This window comes from Convolutriloba macropyga, chromosome 3 (genome assembly GCF_964194025.1).
Source record: "Convolutriloba macropyga chromosome 3, txConMacr16.3, whole genome shotgun sequence".
NCBI lineage: Eukaryota > Metazoa > Xenacoelomorpha > Acoela > Convolutidae > Convolutriloba > Convolutriloba macropyga.
The window spans coordinates 20,632,053-20,650,141 of NC_134470.1; the positions used below are offsets into that span (position 1 = coordinate 20,632,053).

At 32.0% G+C, this 18,089-nt stretch overlaps 2 protein-coding genes across 3 annotated transcripts in view; both read left to right on the forward strand.

Moving 5' to 3' along the window:
- Positions 1 to 7,686, forward strand: part of LOC142336935 (uncharacterized) — a 50,063-nt gene extending 42,377 nt beyond the window's left edge. Inside the window, exon 5 of the mRNA XM_075385924.1 lies at positions 7,358 to 7,686. Within this exon, the coding sequence (XP_075242039.1) occupies positions 7,358 to 7,636 (279 nt within the window). The 3' untranslated portion in view covers positions 7,637 to 7,686. The remainder of the gene's footprint in view (positions 1 to 7,357) is intronic.
- Positions 7,687 to 11,041: 3,355 nt separating this feature from the next.
- The window catches only part of LOC142336936 (uncharacterized), a 41,047-nt gene continuing 33,999 nt past the window's right edge, over positions 11,042 to 18,089 (forward strand). For both annotated transcript variants that reach the window (XM_075385926.1, XM_075385925.1), the window contains exons 1-2: positions 11,042 to 11,211; positions 17,288 to 17,399. In XM_075385926.1, the coding sequence (XP_075242041.1) occupies positions 11,169 to 11,211; positions 17,288 to 17,399 (155 nt within the window). In that variant the 5' untranslated portion in view covers positions 11,042 to 11,168. The remainder of the gene's footprint in view (positions 11,212 to 17,287; positions 17,400 to 18,089) is intronic.

The window sequence follows — 18,089 nt, forward strand, 5'->3', positions numbered from 1 at the left end:
TATCTTTTTCTAAACTCAACATCTGCTTTTGGGTTTATTCTTTCTATACCATGGTACTGATCACCAGTAGGTCCAATGATGTATAGCTTATCAAAGTATATACTAGCTAGAACTAGTTTTTTTAATAAGAATGTCTTACCACATTCACTAGGACCAGATATTATACATCTAAAGTTATCTGGGAATGCGGCTTCAGTAACTATATCATCATCATTTAGACATGAATATAGATCATCATTTATGTTTACAGATGTCGGTGAAACCGCTTCACGGATATTATTAGTAGGACTATTACTAATGCTATTACTATTGCTATTCCTATTAGATTTACCCCTTTGATATTTTTCATCAAATAGATCTGCGAAGCAGGTTCCCTGATATATAAAATTATCTCTATCATTATCATTATCATTATTAGCAAAACTACTTCGTAGATCATTATCATTAACATTATCATTATCATTATCATTATCATTATCATTATCATTATCATTATCATTAACTTTATCATTATTAGCAAAGCTACTTCATAGATCTTTATCAATGACAATATCATAATTAATATTCATTCTAACCTCGGGATAAAACTCACTACCAATCTTACAATAACATTCAGTAACATTCATTACATCAAATGTACTTGCATCATGAGTTTGTTCATTAACATTATTATTTTCAAAACCAACAATTATATATTGGGGTCTTTCCATACCACTTTCCATACCAAGATCAAACAAGAAGTTAGTAGCATTTGGCACATTCTTATAAAATGTCTTTCTTTCATAATAACTAAAGTCTACATTATTCTTTTTACTTAAACCCGTTTGTACAATAATTCTATTATCATTACTAGGATCAATACTAGGTACACACCATGATATATCTCTAATTTCTATATTACCATCATTGGCAACTGCACCAGGATTAGCATTAACTCTATATAGAGCTCTATCATTATTATTTCTTATTAATAATAGTTTAAATCCTAAACCATATATAATCTTTTCTAAATCATTTACGAAACCAAATAGATCACTCATCTTAACCAGCATATACATATGTCCTCGTTGTGCAGCAATATGGTCACCTTTAAGTTGACTATCTCTATTGCCCTGATTTCTAACAAAACCACTCTCATATTCATCACCAGTACTAGTTAATAACTTATACATCAATAGATTAGGATGACAATGATCTATATATATTCAATAGTCTTACCACCACTAGTTTAAAGCTTAATTGAACTAAACAATGCCATCATACCATAATTAACTAATCTAACATTAGCATCATTAGCAAATACACCACCAGCATCATCTGATACAACAAACTCTATCTCTAGATATGAGTCACGCAAATTTAAGTGATTCTCTTCTCTATTGAGTATGATATTAATGCTAGTATTAACCGCATTCATTGTTGCCAGATTATTAGGTTTATATTTTATAATCTTACTTTTGTGTATATCATTATTATAACTATAAGTTGTATCCAAATTAAAATCCATTTTTATTAGATAAAAAATGACAGACAACTTGATATTATATGAACTACAAAAGATACATGAAGCTTTAACTAAAACTAAAGAAGAGCATACACTTAACTTCAGAAAGATAAAACCAACAGAAAAGTTTAACTTTAGTGAACCTATACTTAATACAACAAAATTAGGTTTAATTAGATTATCTGTTTATAATTCGGTGTTTAATGTGAATAGGAGAAACAATCAATTCTTATATGCTAGTACTGTTATAGAAGATGATGAAGCTTTACCTCGGGCTTTTAGCTCTGACCCTAACCTTAACCCTATCTCTACCTCAAGACCAAACATTACATCTATACTTAATCATAATTATAAAGGAATCCCATTGCTATATTCAACTATTACACCGGGAGCATATGAGTTAACTGATATAGCAGAATTAATAAAAGAAGAAACTGATGGTAATGTTATAAAAGAACCCGATGAGAATACGATGAAATGTTTAATGGAAATAAAACAAGGAGCACTCAGCTTTGATATGGAAAACTCACTAGCCTCATTACTAGGATTTAGAAAAATAATTTATAAAAAAAAGTAGATATAAATCTCAGAAAATTTTTGATATTATGGGTTTTAGTACTATTAACATTTATAGTAATGTGATATCTGGAGCTAAAGATAATGGTAAAGATAAAGACATACTATATACTTTTAATCTAACTGAACCACCAGGTTACTTGATAAATATTATACCAACTAATATCTTATATCAAAATGTAACTAAAGATAGAATAGAATATATTGAATTTCATATTAAAGATGAGCATGGAAGACTTATAGACTTTAATGGCGATGTATTAAGTTTTTCTTTACATTTGATTTAGACTTATACTTGTACGTAGACTTAGACTTATCTGCAAAGCAGGTTCCCTGATACTTAAACTAAACTACAAAACTCTCCGATCCCAATTAATTCTTAGTTTACCATTAATATTTTTATTTTTAGTTATATCAATGACAATATAATTATAAGGCTCTTTCCATACCTTATTAAATATATTAGCAAAATCATTATATCTAAGTTCAACATTATTAAAGAAATTTTGATATATCGATGCTAAGACTTTACCTCTCTGTTCAAATAAAATAAATAGATTACAGTTCTCTCTAACACACTGCCTATCCAGAGAGAACAGGTTTTGATCAAGATATATCATATTACAGTTATTATGACTACCTCTACAAAAGTATTCAATAATAACTGGTTCTTTGGCTCTAACATCATCAAATATCATTAGTTTCTTTAAGTCTTTGGGTAGTTTATCAGGAGATGGTAAATCTTTTATATCTTTAATAAACTCAACATCTGCTTTGGGTTTATTCTTTCTATACCATGGTACTGATCACCAGTAGGTCCAATGATGTATAGCATATCAAAGTATATACTAGCTAGAACTAGTTTTTTTTAATAAGAATGTCTTACCACATTCACTAGGATATTATACATCTAAAGTTATCTGGGAATGCGGCTTCAGTAACTATATCATCATCATTTAGACATGAATATAGATCATCATTTATGTTTACAGATGTCGGTGAAATCGCTTCACGGATATTATTAGTAGGACTATTACTAATGCTATTACTATTGCTATTCCTATTAGATTTACCCCTTTGATATTTTTCAACAAATAGATCTGCGAAGCAGGTTCCCTGATATATAAAATTATCTCTATCATTATCATTATCTTTATTAGCAAAGCTACTTCGTAGATCATTATCATTAACATTATCATTATCATTATCATTATCATTAACATTATCATTATTAGCAAAGCTACTTCGTAGATCTTAATCAATGACAATATCACTATCATTATTAGCAAAAATACTTCGTAGATCATTATCATTATCACTAAAATTAACGTTATCATTATCATTAACATTATTAGCAAAGCTACTTCGTAGATCGTTATCATTATCATTAACATTAACATTATCGTTAACATCACCTCTACTACAATTCAAACAAAAACACTTATTATATATTCCTGGAACTTTACATTGATTAACTAGAATACTCAAAGCACTTTTAATTCTAAATCCTCTATCAAAAAGATAGATCATGTATAAACAATAAGCCCCACAATAAATTCATCATATTGTTGTTTTTTCTCATTAGAGCCTAGATCAACATATTCTTCTAAAAATAAAGGTTGAGTTTCTACACCAAAACTATCAAAGCAATATGTTGGACCACCTTCTCTTCTTATAACTAAAACCCAATGTATACCTTCAGTTGGATGTAGATTTACAATAATGTTGAAGTTAGGATCCCTGATACTATCTGGAGTTTGATCTCTCATTAAAATTTCAATTGGTGTTAGACTTATATCTTTACCTATATCTTTTATTCTGATATCACTCATAGCATTATTATCAATATTAAATTTATTATTGAATTCCCCAAAAGTTAGGATGAGCATTTTATATAATAAATTTATTAAATCTAAGTCTAAGTCTAAATCTAAATCTAAATCAAATCTATATTTATTATATAAAAATGGAAACAGGTAGTGAAGTTTTTGTTTTTATTATTATTATTGGAATTTGTTATATAATATATGATTCAAGACCAAGTAAGTATACAAAACTAGAAGAAAGCTTTGGTGGATTTATGAATAGGAGTCTAGTTAGATTTGAATATGAAAAGTCACCACCATATACTATTGTTTATGGTGGAACTGGAACGGGTAAAACATATTTTATTAGACAATACTTAAAGTTATACTTAGACCATGATCAAGTTCAAGATCAAGTTCAACATCAAGTCCAAGATCAAGATCAAGTTCAAGATCAAGTTCAAGATCAAGTTCAAGATCAAGTTCACGATCAAGTTCAACATCAAGTTCAAGATCAAGATCAAGTTCAAGATCAAGTTCAAAATCAAGTTCAAGATCAAGTTCAACATCAAGTTCAAGATCAAGATCAAGTTCAAGATCAAGACCAAAGGTCCATAGTTATAGTTTGCAAAGATGACAGAGACTGGATAGATCCTGAGTCTAATAAGTTTTATCCTGGCTTTAATAAATGTGATATAAATATGATCACAAAAAATAATATGCATAAATTTCAAAATTGTGTAATAGTACTTGATGATATGGGTGATAGGTTAAATAAGGATATAGGTTATTATTTCACTGAAGGTAGACATTATAATATTCAAATGATTGTAATGTGTCATAAACCAGCTCAAATAATTAATACAGCAAGAATGAGTTGTGATACTATTTATTTAACAACTTATAATGGACCTGACCTATTTAAAAACTTTAATGAGATATATAAATGTGAAAATGACTTCAATAAAATAAATAGTGAATTAAATACTAACTATTATAATTGTACAGATGGAATGTCAGATGAATTTCGTTATGGTATAATTAAATATAATAAAAAGGAAAATACTTTTATTATTATTAGTAGTAATAGAACAATGATATATGATTCAAGAGTTGGTTTCCTTGATTTAAAAGCTCTTAGTTTAAAAGATGATTTAGAAAGAGAAGATATAAATAAACTTATAGCATATATGAAACCACTAATGATTAATGCATCAGATAGAAATGTTATTAATCATGATAATTATCAGTTTTATTTTAATAAATTTCTTACTTTAAATAATATTAAAATTCAAAATGATGTTTTAACAAAAGAAAAGATTAAGGGAAAGGGTATGAAAATTTTATCAAATATTGGTGGAATTATAGGCACAGGTTTATTTATATTTAATTGTTTTTATCCTAATTCAGTGTCAAGAAATGCTGGGAGTGTAGCAATGGGAGCAAGCACAATGTTGAGTAGAGTAAATACATTAGTTAATGTTGGATATGGAGAAGAGTTGGAAGGTGAAACACGAAGCAGTTATACTGATCAGGGAAGCAGTTTGGTAAACCACGAACTTTGTTCGTATATTGATCAGTGTAACTGTGACTTCGTCAATGAAGAGATGGGAATTTTGAATAGAAAGGGGGGAAAGTTTTTAAACAAACTATATATAAATAATGAAGAATTTAGAGAAGAGATTATAAATTTTGTTAAAGATAAAAAAGAATTAGACCTTGATTTGAATTTAGATAAGAGATGTAAAACTAATACACTCAATACTTTAGGAAATAAATATTTAGCAGAGTGTATCACATCTAAAGATAATACTAAAGATTTAATTGAAATCATGGCTAAATATTATCTGCGAAGCAGTTTCACTAATCCACAAAGTTTGTACACCGATTCTACAGCATAGCTAATATTATCTGTGAATTTGCCAAACAACTCCGTTGAGCAGTTTGGTAAACCACGAACAAAGTTCGTTGGAGAACCACGAGCAAAGCTCGTTCACTGATAATTTTATCTATTAAAAATGCTTTTACAATGTTTAGAGTGTAACTATAAATGTGGAAACATTGCTGTTTTAAAATATCATTATGAATCATTTCGTAAAGATAAAACCGATAAATGTATGTGTGGTAATATAATATTAAGTGGTATTTGTGCTAATGATTTTTCCCCATGGGGTTGTTCTTTAAAAAAATGAATCTAGTTCTAGTTCTAATTCTAGTTCTAACCCTAGTTCTAATTCTAATTCTAATTCTAGTTCTAACCCTAGTTCTAGTACTAACCCTAATTCTAACTCTAGTTCTAACCCTAGTTCTAGTTCTAGTTCTAGTTCTGGTTCTGGTTCTGGTTCTAACCCCAGTTCTAGCTCTAGTTCTGGTTCTGGTTCTATCTATGACTATAACACTAACTCAGATCCTAACCCCAACCCTAACCCTAACCTTATCCCCAACCCTAACCCTAACCTTATCCCTAACCCTAACCTTAACCCAAGCTCAGAAGTATTAACTAGATGTTGTAATAAGTGTAATTATGTAAAACCACTAAATAATTTTAATGAGGGTAAGTATACATGTAGAAGTTGTACTTCAGCTAAAGTTAATTGTCCATATTGTACTTCTGTTGTGAGATATGATGGGATACGGGCTCATGTAAAGAAACAACATCCAGATATAGAATTGACTAGAGGATTGAGTAGAAATATAACTGATCGGTGTGACCGCTTCGCGGATAAAACAATTAATCCTAGTTGGCAAAGTCCTAGAGCTTTAAGTCCTTTAGTTATTAACCAAACAGAGGATCTGCGAAGCAGATTCACTGATAGTTGTTCATGTAAATACTATAATTTTGTATCATTTCTTATTAATAATGGAATAAGTATAGAAAAAATAAAAGAAAATATAAATTTATTGAAAAGTATAGATAATTTGAAATAAAAAGTATAAAAAAAATAAAAAATATATCAAAAAAGAGGGATTCACTCTTTAAGAGCGAAAAAGAGCGATCTTTTCTACTGGGGATCACCCCAAATAAGAGTGAATCACTCTTAAAGAGTGAAATGTAAATTTTGCTTTGATTTTTTGATTTTTTGTTTTTATTTTTGATTTTAATTAATTTTTTATTGAATTTAGAGCTAATATATAGTAGTGGATAAAACAAGGGATTCAACAAACAGTAAAATATGGCCCGATTCGACATGCGCGATTAGCGTTAGGAGAAAGGGTCAAATTTTACTGGTGGTTGAATCCCTTGTTTTATCCACTACTTACAGTCAACCACTTATTTGGAACTCCTATTTTGACCAAACACGGTCAATTCTTAAACCGGCCTCTAAGCTATAGACTTCAATCAGAAATCATAGATAATAACCAAGGCATGAAAGCATCCGATCAATATAGGCTGAGTTAGTGTTGGACGGCTGGTATTAGAGGGAATATGGAGACATCTGATGAATTGTTTTAACATACATTTGAATTGCAGGTTCGCTATGATTGCGAAACGGACCTCAACATCATTCTGGAATTAGGATTTGGGGTCGGAAGGCTCAAAATTCACTTTTACTCGCCAATCAAGTCAAACACCAGCTTCGCAATTATTCCGAGATTCGATCCAAAGACGACACCAAACCAACTTCGCAAGAACCTCAAACCCATGTATACGTTTCCATTCACTGATCCCGGAAACCATTTGACCTTCGATTTCTTCAAAAAAACATTCGTATGCAGAGCACAGCCTTGGATTTGCGAAACGTTTAAATAATCGTTTTGATTGAAAAATTTGATTACGACTGACAAAAAAAATTGAATGAAGCTGTTTTGAAACGCCTGATCCACAGAAAACTACAGAGGCAAAGAAAGTTAAATTTCTTTGAATTTTAAATATCAGGAAATGAGGGATTTCCAAGGTCTAGGTACAGACTTATGAGAAGACAATGCTCGACCCAAATGTACTATTAAAAGACCATACACGACTCAATTGAGCTATGAAAAGATTTTAGCTGGACTTTAAGACATTCTGGACTTTAGCTCGACCCAATATTTGAGATGGTCTTAAGCTCGACACAATGTTTGCAGACAAAGTCGAGTTAAAGTCTTCTTATGGGTCCATCATTGGTCTTTTCATAAGTCTGCTTTTTTGCCATAAAAATTGTCCGTGCAATATTGCATATAACGTAGTCAGCGTGTATGCTCCTTCATTTTTTACAATTCAAAAGGACCACTACTCCCTCAAACACCTTCATTATTTTTTATAAAAGTTAGTTCATAATTCTGGAGGGGCAAACAAACTGAATAACGCCGAAATTTTGTCATGGCTAATGAGGCTAGGACCAATACACTTAAGCTACATGGTTTCATTGAATTAAGTAATGTGATAATATACTCGAGCTGCCATAACTCTTTATCTTAAGATTTGGCGAAGATCTTAAGTCTTTTGGCAGTTTTTCATCTGTTTCTTAAGTTGGACTGCTCTGGTGCAATGCTATTTAATTTTGCTTAGATTCTGCGTCTGTATGTACAGAAGCAAAAAAAATGGATTCTGAAAAAAAACTGACTAAAGAAAAGACTAATGGTGGACCCATGAAAAGACGGTTACTCGACTTTGTTGGTTTTGAAATGACTATTGGTGGACCCATGAAAAGATCTTAGCTCGACTTTAACTAGGAAGCTCGACCGTGTAATTATAGTCAATATTGCCCCCCCCCCAACTAGACTTTTAAAGTCTTTTCTTAAGTCCAGGCCTAGTCCTGGGTTAGCATCAAATTTCTTATATTCTTTCCACTTTTATATGCAATATTCAGGCAAAGTATTAAGTAACTGTATTGTTTTGTTTTTAACCTAACTCTTACATTATTGCCAGTATCAAATTTTCGTGATCACTTGTAGCCATACGAGGGAATTGAGCGAAAATTTTTATATCTTTGTTTCCATCATTCAGAAAATTTTTGGAATATTAAATCAAAATTTTTGGTAGACTGGTTATCTGTTAAATATCTCTCTGATCATTTGGAAAAACTGATAGAATTTTCCGAAACTGTTTTGATCAGCTGCATTTTAATCTAATTTAAGTGATCTTCTACAATAACTCTGAGACGCAATTCTTATTTAATAAGAAGTTCAGTCAAGGCTTCTATTTAAAGTCGAGGAAAAAGTCTTTCAATGGGCCGAGCAAAGGTTTTTCGTGGGCATTTTTGTTTCAACCTGATGTTTTCATGGGTGGACTTCCGAAGTTTTTTAATTCTGAAGATAACGCAGCTATAGAAGATTGTCTATATTGCCACATTAATGAGGGAATGAAATTAGCTAGTGTAAATGTACTAGTGGTCTTATAACTAGCCATGATCAAAATCAGAATTTTTAATGTAGTTTTCTTTTTCAAAACAATGTACTAAAATCTTTGAAAAAAAACGAATTTTTTTAAATTAGCTACTGCTTCTTCAAAATTGAAAAAGATGATGAAGTGTACATTCTGATTACATCATCAGCAAGAGTGAGCATTACAATTGAAGACAAAATTTTTGAAGCAAATACGAAAAACCATGAAAAAATTAATGCTCGACTCATGATTTCATCATAGCTTGACCCCATGTTTGCAACATATTATTTTGAGTCTAGCAAAAGTTGCTTAGAAAAATTGGGCCAATCTTAAATTCAGCGTTGAAAAATTCAGTCGAGCAAAAATTTAGCATGATAAATTCGTGTCGAACAAAAGTCAAGCCTGTTTGATTTGAATCCAGCAAAAGCCATGCGTCACAATTGGGCGTCGGGCGTAAATACTTTGTGTCGAAGTATAGTTCAGTTGTTGACTAAAGTTGTGCTTGAATCATGTCGTAGGCTATTGGGGTCGAGAGTCGTGTTTTTTACCACCTTTTGGTCGAGCAGTCTTTTCATAGGTCGAGGTCTGAAACTGAGAACTATTTAAATAGATTTTCAAAACTCAATATTAAATTTTTTTCTTTGACATATTCTACCAAGTAAAACATAATGAAAACACGAATCCGAGAAACTCAGCAGGCGAAAATTGAATTAAATTATTTTGTGAGAGCCCAGGAAAACTTTACGCTAATATTTAGAACACCTTAAATCTGCGTTGAGCCAAATTTTGTGTAAAAAAAATTTAGATTAGTATTCTGAATAACCTGAAAGCAACGTTGGCTCAATTTTGATTTGGCTTTAAAAAAATAAAATTCAATAAACAATCTTCTGGATTCCGTTAGAAACAACGAGAACAATTTGAAGAAGTAAAATTTATTGAAAATTGAGGACATTTGAATATGTTTCATTTCTAATATTCTTAACAACTGTTTTTTTACACAAAACAACCTGAATTGTTTTGCCCTTGGGCAACCGAACTAATCATCACCTTAATCATTATATGATTACGGACAACGTGAATGCTGCCGGTAACCCGAAATGTTTGCAGCTTTGCAAAATATGGTTTTCCTCCATTGAAATTCGATTGATTTATTATGTTTCTTAAGAACAATTTTGTAGCGAATTAATGGTGGAGCCATAACGGGCTCCTGAAATTGTTTTCGATTAAAGCTTAGTTTATCCCATTTTTCGATTGAAGCGACTTTTGTCGAAGGTTTGATTTAACCATGGCGTTAACGTAATGTACAATTCAGTGAGAAAAATGTGGCTCCCTAATGACCTGTAAAGGCATTGCGAGAAAATTCAGAGATGCGATAAATCTGGGCGAATTTTACAACCACCAAGTATGATGATATTACACTAGTCTGACTGCATCCAAGAACGCTGTTAAAAACAAATTTGGGCCCACAACAAATGGGTTTGTTATCCGACGGCGTTACCACAAAACATCTGGGCCTCTTTGAATATAAAAAGGTCATCTTGTTGTAAATAAGTGCCTCGCTCCAATTGATATTGTAGTCACGAAACATGCTAAGTATAATGCTGAAAATGGAAAAAAAAAATGAAAATGAAATGTTGATAATGCTTAAAAAATTCATTATTCAACAAGCCAAATAAAATATCACTATGCAAAAAAATTTTCTCGCTGTATTTTTGAAGTTTCACCTTCAGGTCAAACTACAGATCAAAGTCAAAATTGTCTCAATTTAAGTTATTGTTTGTTTTCTTAGTTTTCAATGAATATGAGCTTTGAGCTTTGTGTTGTCATACTTGACCTAGTGTTTTGGTTTGAGTTAGAGTTAAGTTTGACATTCAGTTTGGGTGATTCAATTATGTCACAACAAATTTCAATTCAAAGCTTAAAGCTCTGAGATATAGCACTACTTTTCTTGGACCATTGTGCGGCCCACACCTGTGAAATGCATTTGCATCTTGGATGTCAACTTGTTATAATTCTTGTTGGTAAGTTTGATATCCTTGAAAATTTAACTACGGTCATTCTTCCATTGATTTGCAATTTCTAGCTTCGGTCTCATATTAAATGATGCGAGAAAGCGGATTTATATGCCGAACTTTTTCTGTTTTTGAATTCTTTTTTGCCCGTTGTTTCTTCTTTTTCTGGCATCAATTGTGTATAGCTTCTTCAAGCAGTTATCGTCAAACTTTAAAACGTCAATTACTTCTAATTACGGAATTTTGTGGATCATTAATCATTTACTCAAACTGGGCTCCGACGAAAAACTGGTCAATCAAAGTTGAGTTATTTTTAAAAAACAAAAGTAATTGAAAAGAAATACTATAAAATGTCACGTTTTCAAATTTTTAAAGGAGCGAATACAATTACTATTAAGCTGCTCAGTTTCAGTCAGTTAATAATGAAGTTCCGTCCAATTTTGTATCGTAATAAAATCCAAAAAAACTCAAGTGTTCTGGCATTTTCCGATTCTCTTTTAATTCGAATTAGTATTGTGCAATGCTGCTTTGTTTTGCTCCTAAGCTGCTTCAGTGAAAACGGAAGCATAAAAAATGGCCACAATTGAAATAAACGCTGAATCTCGAAAACACATTTGCTCGAGCCATGTAAAAGATTACGATTGACCAATAAATTGTCATAAAAAATTATTTTGCAGCCCCATGTCAATTACACAATGCCTATAGAAAGACCATACTCGGCCCAAAATGCCTAAACAAAAAAATTATTGACTCATAGAACAATTCGACCTCGAATTTTTTAGCAAGATTGATTGTGTAATTATAGTGAATAGAAAGCCCGAGCTATAAAAAGTTCTGAGTTTTCATAAGTCGAGGTCTGAAGCATGGAAATTTTTTCTTGCTATTTTGTAAGATACACTCTATTATATTCTTGGGAAAAACGGCTATTATGCGGGATGGACGGAAGTTATGACTTTAATCTTGAATAATTGTTCCGACACCTCTTGAGGGGGCAGGAACTATATACTCAAATGGGTTTTTTTTGTTCAGACATTTCTGGCCGATCAGTAAAATAATCGTAGAGAGTTGTGAGTGGTATCTTTAGAAAGCCCGTCCAGCGTAGAATATGGATTTAAAAAGATTTTTTCAATTTCCGCTTTTTATAAGGAGTTATCGAAGCCTAAAGTGTTTTTGCGAATACTAGACGTATTTCAGCTGTTTTTATTCATATTTTTGACCAAACTTTCGTCGTTTTTGCTAAAATATGTTAAAATTAATAACTGTAGGGTTATACATGTCGTCTCTAAAGATAGAAGAGTGATGCTGAATTGTTCGATCCGAGGTTTTCGGCTAGAATTTATGCTCATTTTTCAAAATTCAGACTTTTTTCGTCAAAATTGGGACCAAATTTGCTTTTTTTAGCTCATTTGCTTTAAATTTGCTGAAAGTAGACACCTTAAGGCTGCAGAGAGGGTCTTTCTAAGCTCAAGAAAGGGCTAGTTGTACTTCGGCTGGCTTTAAGAGTCTTCTGGAATTATAATTTTGCAAATTGTTTTGCAAATTTAATCTCGATAATTTAAAAAAATCATTATTTACTTTTAACAAACTGAAGAATTTTGTAAAGAATTGATCTATCCAACCACTTCAACAATTGATTGTTTTGTTAGACGCGCAGCAACATTTGGGCTGATTTGGATCTCACTATGGATCCTCACGACAAAATTTTTTAGATTTAAATGGCGCGCGACCTATTTTTCAAAATATTTCCGCTATGTAAACGTTTCTTATGTACATTACGGACAAGAATTTAAAATCAGTGATCAATTATTGACAGATACTATTTAAAACATACGATATCTCTTCAGATGGTTTCAGAGTTAAGCTCATGGTTTTTATGGCTCCGACAAATTGTTTTTGTAAAATTTTTATGGACTTCTTTCGTTCTGCTTTCATTTCTTAGACCTTTAATAGCCCAATGACAAAATGTCCCCAATCAAAAATCCAATTAGTTTTAATATAGTATAAAAGTACCTAGCTAATTTTTCTCTTTTTAAAAGAAGGCCATTTAAAAGAAGGCAAATTACGAAAAATGTTCCACTTTGGAAAAAGGTGTATCTTGATATGTTAATTGTTTTTGTTGAATAGTTTATGCTTTTGGGCTAAGACACAGTTATCTCGCATAACTTTGTGATTTTTTTTTAAAATATTGCCTTTGTTTGTCTTTCATTTCGTTGTTGTGTGTCATATGCCCAATAGCGATAGATCTTAGTTGCTTCCCCAGGAGGTATAACTCAACCTAATTAAAGATCTCAGTTTATAGCTGTTTGCTTTAATGACTTTCATATTAAATTTTTTTTAAAAGTTATTTTTTCATGTCTCCTTTTTGCTTTTATTTTCGTCACCATGTTACTCAATCAAACTCATTAGAATCCTAAATACTTTTGATGATTCACATATTTTTCGCCCTTGGTTATACGTTGTGACTGATTGCTTCGACCACTTTGTTTCAGAAAATTTTTCGGAGATTTCTATAATGTTCAATTTTTGTTTTTTTTTTGTTGTCATGTCTAAGTATCCCTTTATAAGAGAAGCTCGTTGATGTCAATGTGAAGGTAAAATGATGAAACTTTATTCATTGCTCTGTGTTGTAATCCTATGTCTGCTATGACTTTTCAAAGTACTTATTTTCAATTTTATGAGTATTGTCTGTTTTGATTAGTTTTTCGATTGAATTGTAGCTCTGTACCTGTAAAAACAGCTCACAACCCCTTTCACGTGAGGTTTAATTTTATCTTTATAACAGTCTTAGCTTCAAACATTTGTTTCTCGGCTTTGTTACTACTGTTACTAGGAGATTTTATAAAATGTCAGATTTTTATAGGTTTGTACATTTCAAAGTATTTTTGGTTTCTTTTTAAATTATATCAAAAGTCGTTGATTCCATTGGCTTAGAAATTTTGTACAATCGAATATTGGATAATGACATGTCTCAAAAGCTTCCTATGTAGATATAGGTGAATATTTTAGTGTTTTCAGATATCCAATGACATTAAAAACTGTAAATTTATTTGTTTTCAAAAATGGAAAAGTATTTTTGAACTTTGCACCTATTTGTTCCTTTTTTTCGACCTGTAGGATTGGGGACAGGTCGCATATCTTTTCTAGTAAAACATAGGTTAAATTCTTTTGTTTCGGTGGTTTTTATCTGATGCTAATTTGATTTTGTTATGATTTTTTGTATCATAGACATCGAGTTTTGGTCGTAAATAATGTTTGTTGTTTGACTTTCATTATTGTTTTTTATTATTTATTCTATTATCAACATTTTTCATCGGCCCACTAGCTTGGAAGTGTCGTATTTCATTGGTTGTTTATTGAACGATGTATTTTTGAAAGTTTTCTATCTCTTCATCATTTGGTAGCCAATGAACTCAAGAATGTGGATGAGCGGGGTCAGAACATTATATGCGTACGCACTTTAACGAGCCTCCTTGTTTAATCTATAACGTAGTCATACACTCTAAGAAAATAAGGACGAACTGGAGATAAAAATTGACAATCTTGCTTGTTCTAAAACGATGTTTGAAACATTAAAATTAACAGTATATTTGGAGCAAGTTTGTGTTATTAACGAGAGGTTTCACAGACGAGTAACAAATTTAACCTAGATAAAAACAATCAATTGAGTTTTTGCTATCTTTTTTAACTGTGTCCCGCTTTTTCACGCCTATTCATTTAACCCCCTATCATTTAACCCCGATTTATTCACCCCTGTATCATTTAACCCCTCTATCTTTTAACCCCTCTATCATTTTACCCCGATTTTAATCTTTCTATAAAATCAGGATTTTTAAATTTGCAATATAATCATTTGGCCATGCCCGCGGGCCATGGCCATGCCTCAGCGGCTCGTGGGACTTGATATGAAACTATCACAACCGAACGTGGGATTAATTTATCCACTTAATTATGACAAAACATGCCTTTAATGTCGACTGCTAATTGGCGGGATGAAATGATAGAGGGGTGAAATGATAGAGGGGTTAAATGATAGAGGGGTGAATAAATCGGGGTTAAATGATAGGGGGTTAAATGAATAGGGGTGAAAAGAAGTAGAACCTTTTTAATTGCCGATAGCAAGCATATTTTTGACACAGATGTTCAACAATGTAAGAAAATTGATAGTTGGAGGTCAGATTGGTTCCAAAAAAGAGTATATTGCCCTACAGGTCAGTTTCTGGATATGAGTAGTAAATTAAGTAAGCTTCTTTCTTGTTTTCCACAACTTTACAGATCGATAACGCCACCGTTCTATATAACTGCGACTATCATTTGGGAATTAAACTGAATGACAGATAGATGCCTTTTGTTTGATCTTGTAAAAACTTTGTTACTGTCCTTCAATGTTTGTTATTTGATGTAAAAACAGTTTAAATTAGGCGTGCACTCATTGAGATAATAAAACGTTTTTTGGGCTGCTTTTCGTTGTAGATTTAGGTTGTATGAATTCAATTTGAAGCGCCAAATGGCATATAAGTGCTCATATATGAGCCGTGAGTTTCACAGCAAAAAGAAAACAAAATGTTCGAACGTTTCCACATGTTTACAAAAGCACTGATATTATACATTTTTCCTTTGGAATTACCGTTAAAAATCTGTTATAGATCCAGAAAGAGAAGGTTTAGATTTAAGAAATGACGTAAACTATATGATATACTAAAAGTAATGAATTGTTTGCTGCGTTCTACAAAAAAAGTTATTTCTAACTATTATTTCAATTTTTTTGAGTCGCGTTGAGATGTCAAAATTGAGTTGCAAGCGTTTTGTTTTTCAGCTGCACATCTACCGTATTTTCAAAACATTGCTTAAATTCCGTGTCACCAATTTTCACTTTACATCCTTATATTCTCGGTGAAATTCGTTACGTTAAACGTATAGATATAAGCATGATTTTTGTCATTAGTGTTCACGAATAAACTTAACCCGTGTCCACAATTTTAATCATGAATCTTGCCTAAAACTTGATCAAATTTGACCAGTAATTACTTGAGACCCAATTCAGCATTTTTTTTCTTGTGAGCAGTGATTTGTGTAAATCTACTTATTGTCCTCTCAAACCACAAAAAGCATTCGAGGGACATTTCTGCAATTAATCATCAACGTCTAATTGCAAATCAAAGAGTTCTTCAATATCGCGGTTATTAACCTTGGTCAACAGAAACAGCGTTAGCAAGGTGACATGGAATGAAAACAACTTACAAAATTTTGTCACTGTTGTCCACGTTTGCTCAATAACAGGCATCATGGATAAATATTATAGATAATTCCTAACTTGAAACGAATTGACTTACTGTCAAAACTGTTCACACACGCTCATAAGACTAATCTACGTCGATGTGAAAAATATTGACAAACTTGAATAAATTTGCTTGACCATATGGACTTTTGTCATGTAATTGACATAAGAATTAATCGTATACACAACAAACACACACAATTATGTTCGCGAAAGTTGACATATTAGCAAAAAAGTGATTTTTCATGTACAATAATATTAAGTTGAGTGATATGTCATGTAAATCACGTGAAACATTAAGCCCATGAGATTGATTTGGTTTTACATTCGAAAACACGAACACTGCAAATTTATCTTGAATTAGTTCTCAAGAAGAAATCGTTTGTTGGTGCTTTATTGATTGATTGTTATCTCATGAGCGAAATAATAAGAGTCGATACAAGCGTTAGGTTCTGTTGGAAAAATTGAGATTACATAATTTTTCTAGATCAAAATCAGCAAGTTTGATTTTCTACGTATGCACAGCTTATAAAGACAGAAAGTTCCTCGTCAATTTCACTTTTACGGTATCTACTGACTGCTACCCCATCAACTTTTTGCTTTCAAATGTCAGTCAATGAAATATCCGCAAAAAGGGCCCGTCTGCCATTTAATATAAGACGAAATCAAGTGATAAATTCTTTACGGCGTAAATAAGCCCTCTGTGTATCCAACACCGGGCAGCTGTATTGAAAGGGGTGAGGGGGAGGAGGAGGACAGTTTTAGCCTTACAAAAATTTGTATTAGATAACATTTCATTTATTATTTAAGTTGTCCTATCGTCTTGCAAGGCAAAATCGTGCAAGGAGTGTGATTGGGAGTCACTCATATTCCAACTACCACACAAGTATGACCGTTTCGGACGACGCTGCAGCTCTTTCAGGTTGGTGCTCCACTACAAAAAAACCAGTTGAGGTCCTAGAGCATTTTAAAAGTTGATATGCACAACCCAAATGAACATACCTGGGCTACCCACGTTGTCTGTGCTTATTTAGAAAACTAGAAATTTGATCGGAATTCGATATTTGTACAAGTGAAATCAATACAAGTGTCCACTGGTACCGAACTAAACTAGCTCACAAATAAAGTGGCCGCAACGTATAGACAAACTGAAGGATTGCGCAAGTGAGTAAAGTCAAGCAACTTCAAAAGAGATCACATTTACGGGCAAAGCTGATAACTGTAAACGCTTGTAATGCTTATTCTATACAGCTGAAGCAAAAAAAATGCAGCTATGTATCTTGCGTTGATTTTCTAAATAAAACAAGGAGGCTCGCAATGTGTGGTTGCGCATAATTTAGAGACCACTCTCATCCTGATTTTTTGCTTAAGTGTTTAACAAATGAATCAGAGATAAGAAACTGTCAAATTTTTTAGTAGTATTATTTTTTCATAATTTATATTTTAAAAGTAGATGGATTCTAAAAGAATGGCTGACGTTCGTTTTTCAGTGTTTGGCATCCATTCAGTTGCCCAAGTTTGTTAGGTTCTGACTGTTGCTGCAGTCTCCACATTTGCATGATGCGCCAGGCATATTAGTTTTCCTCTGTCTAGCTATTGCAATCATAAGGCC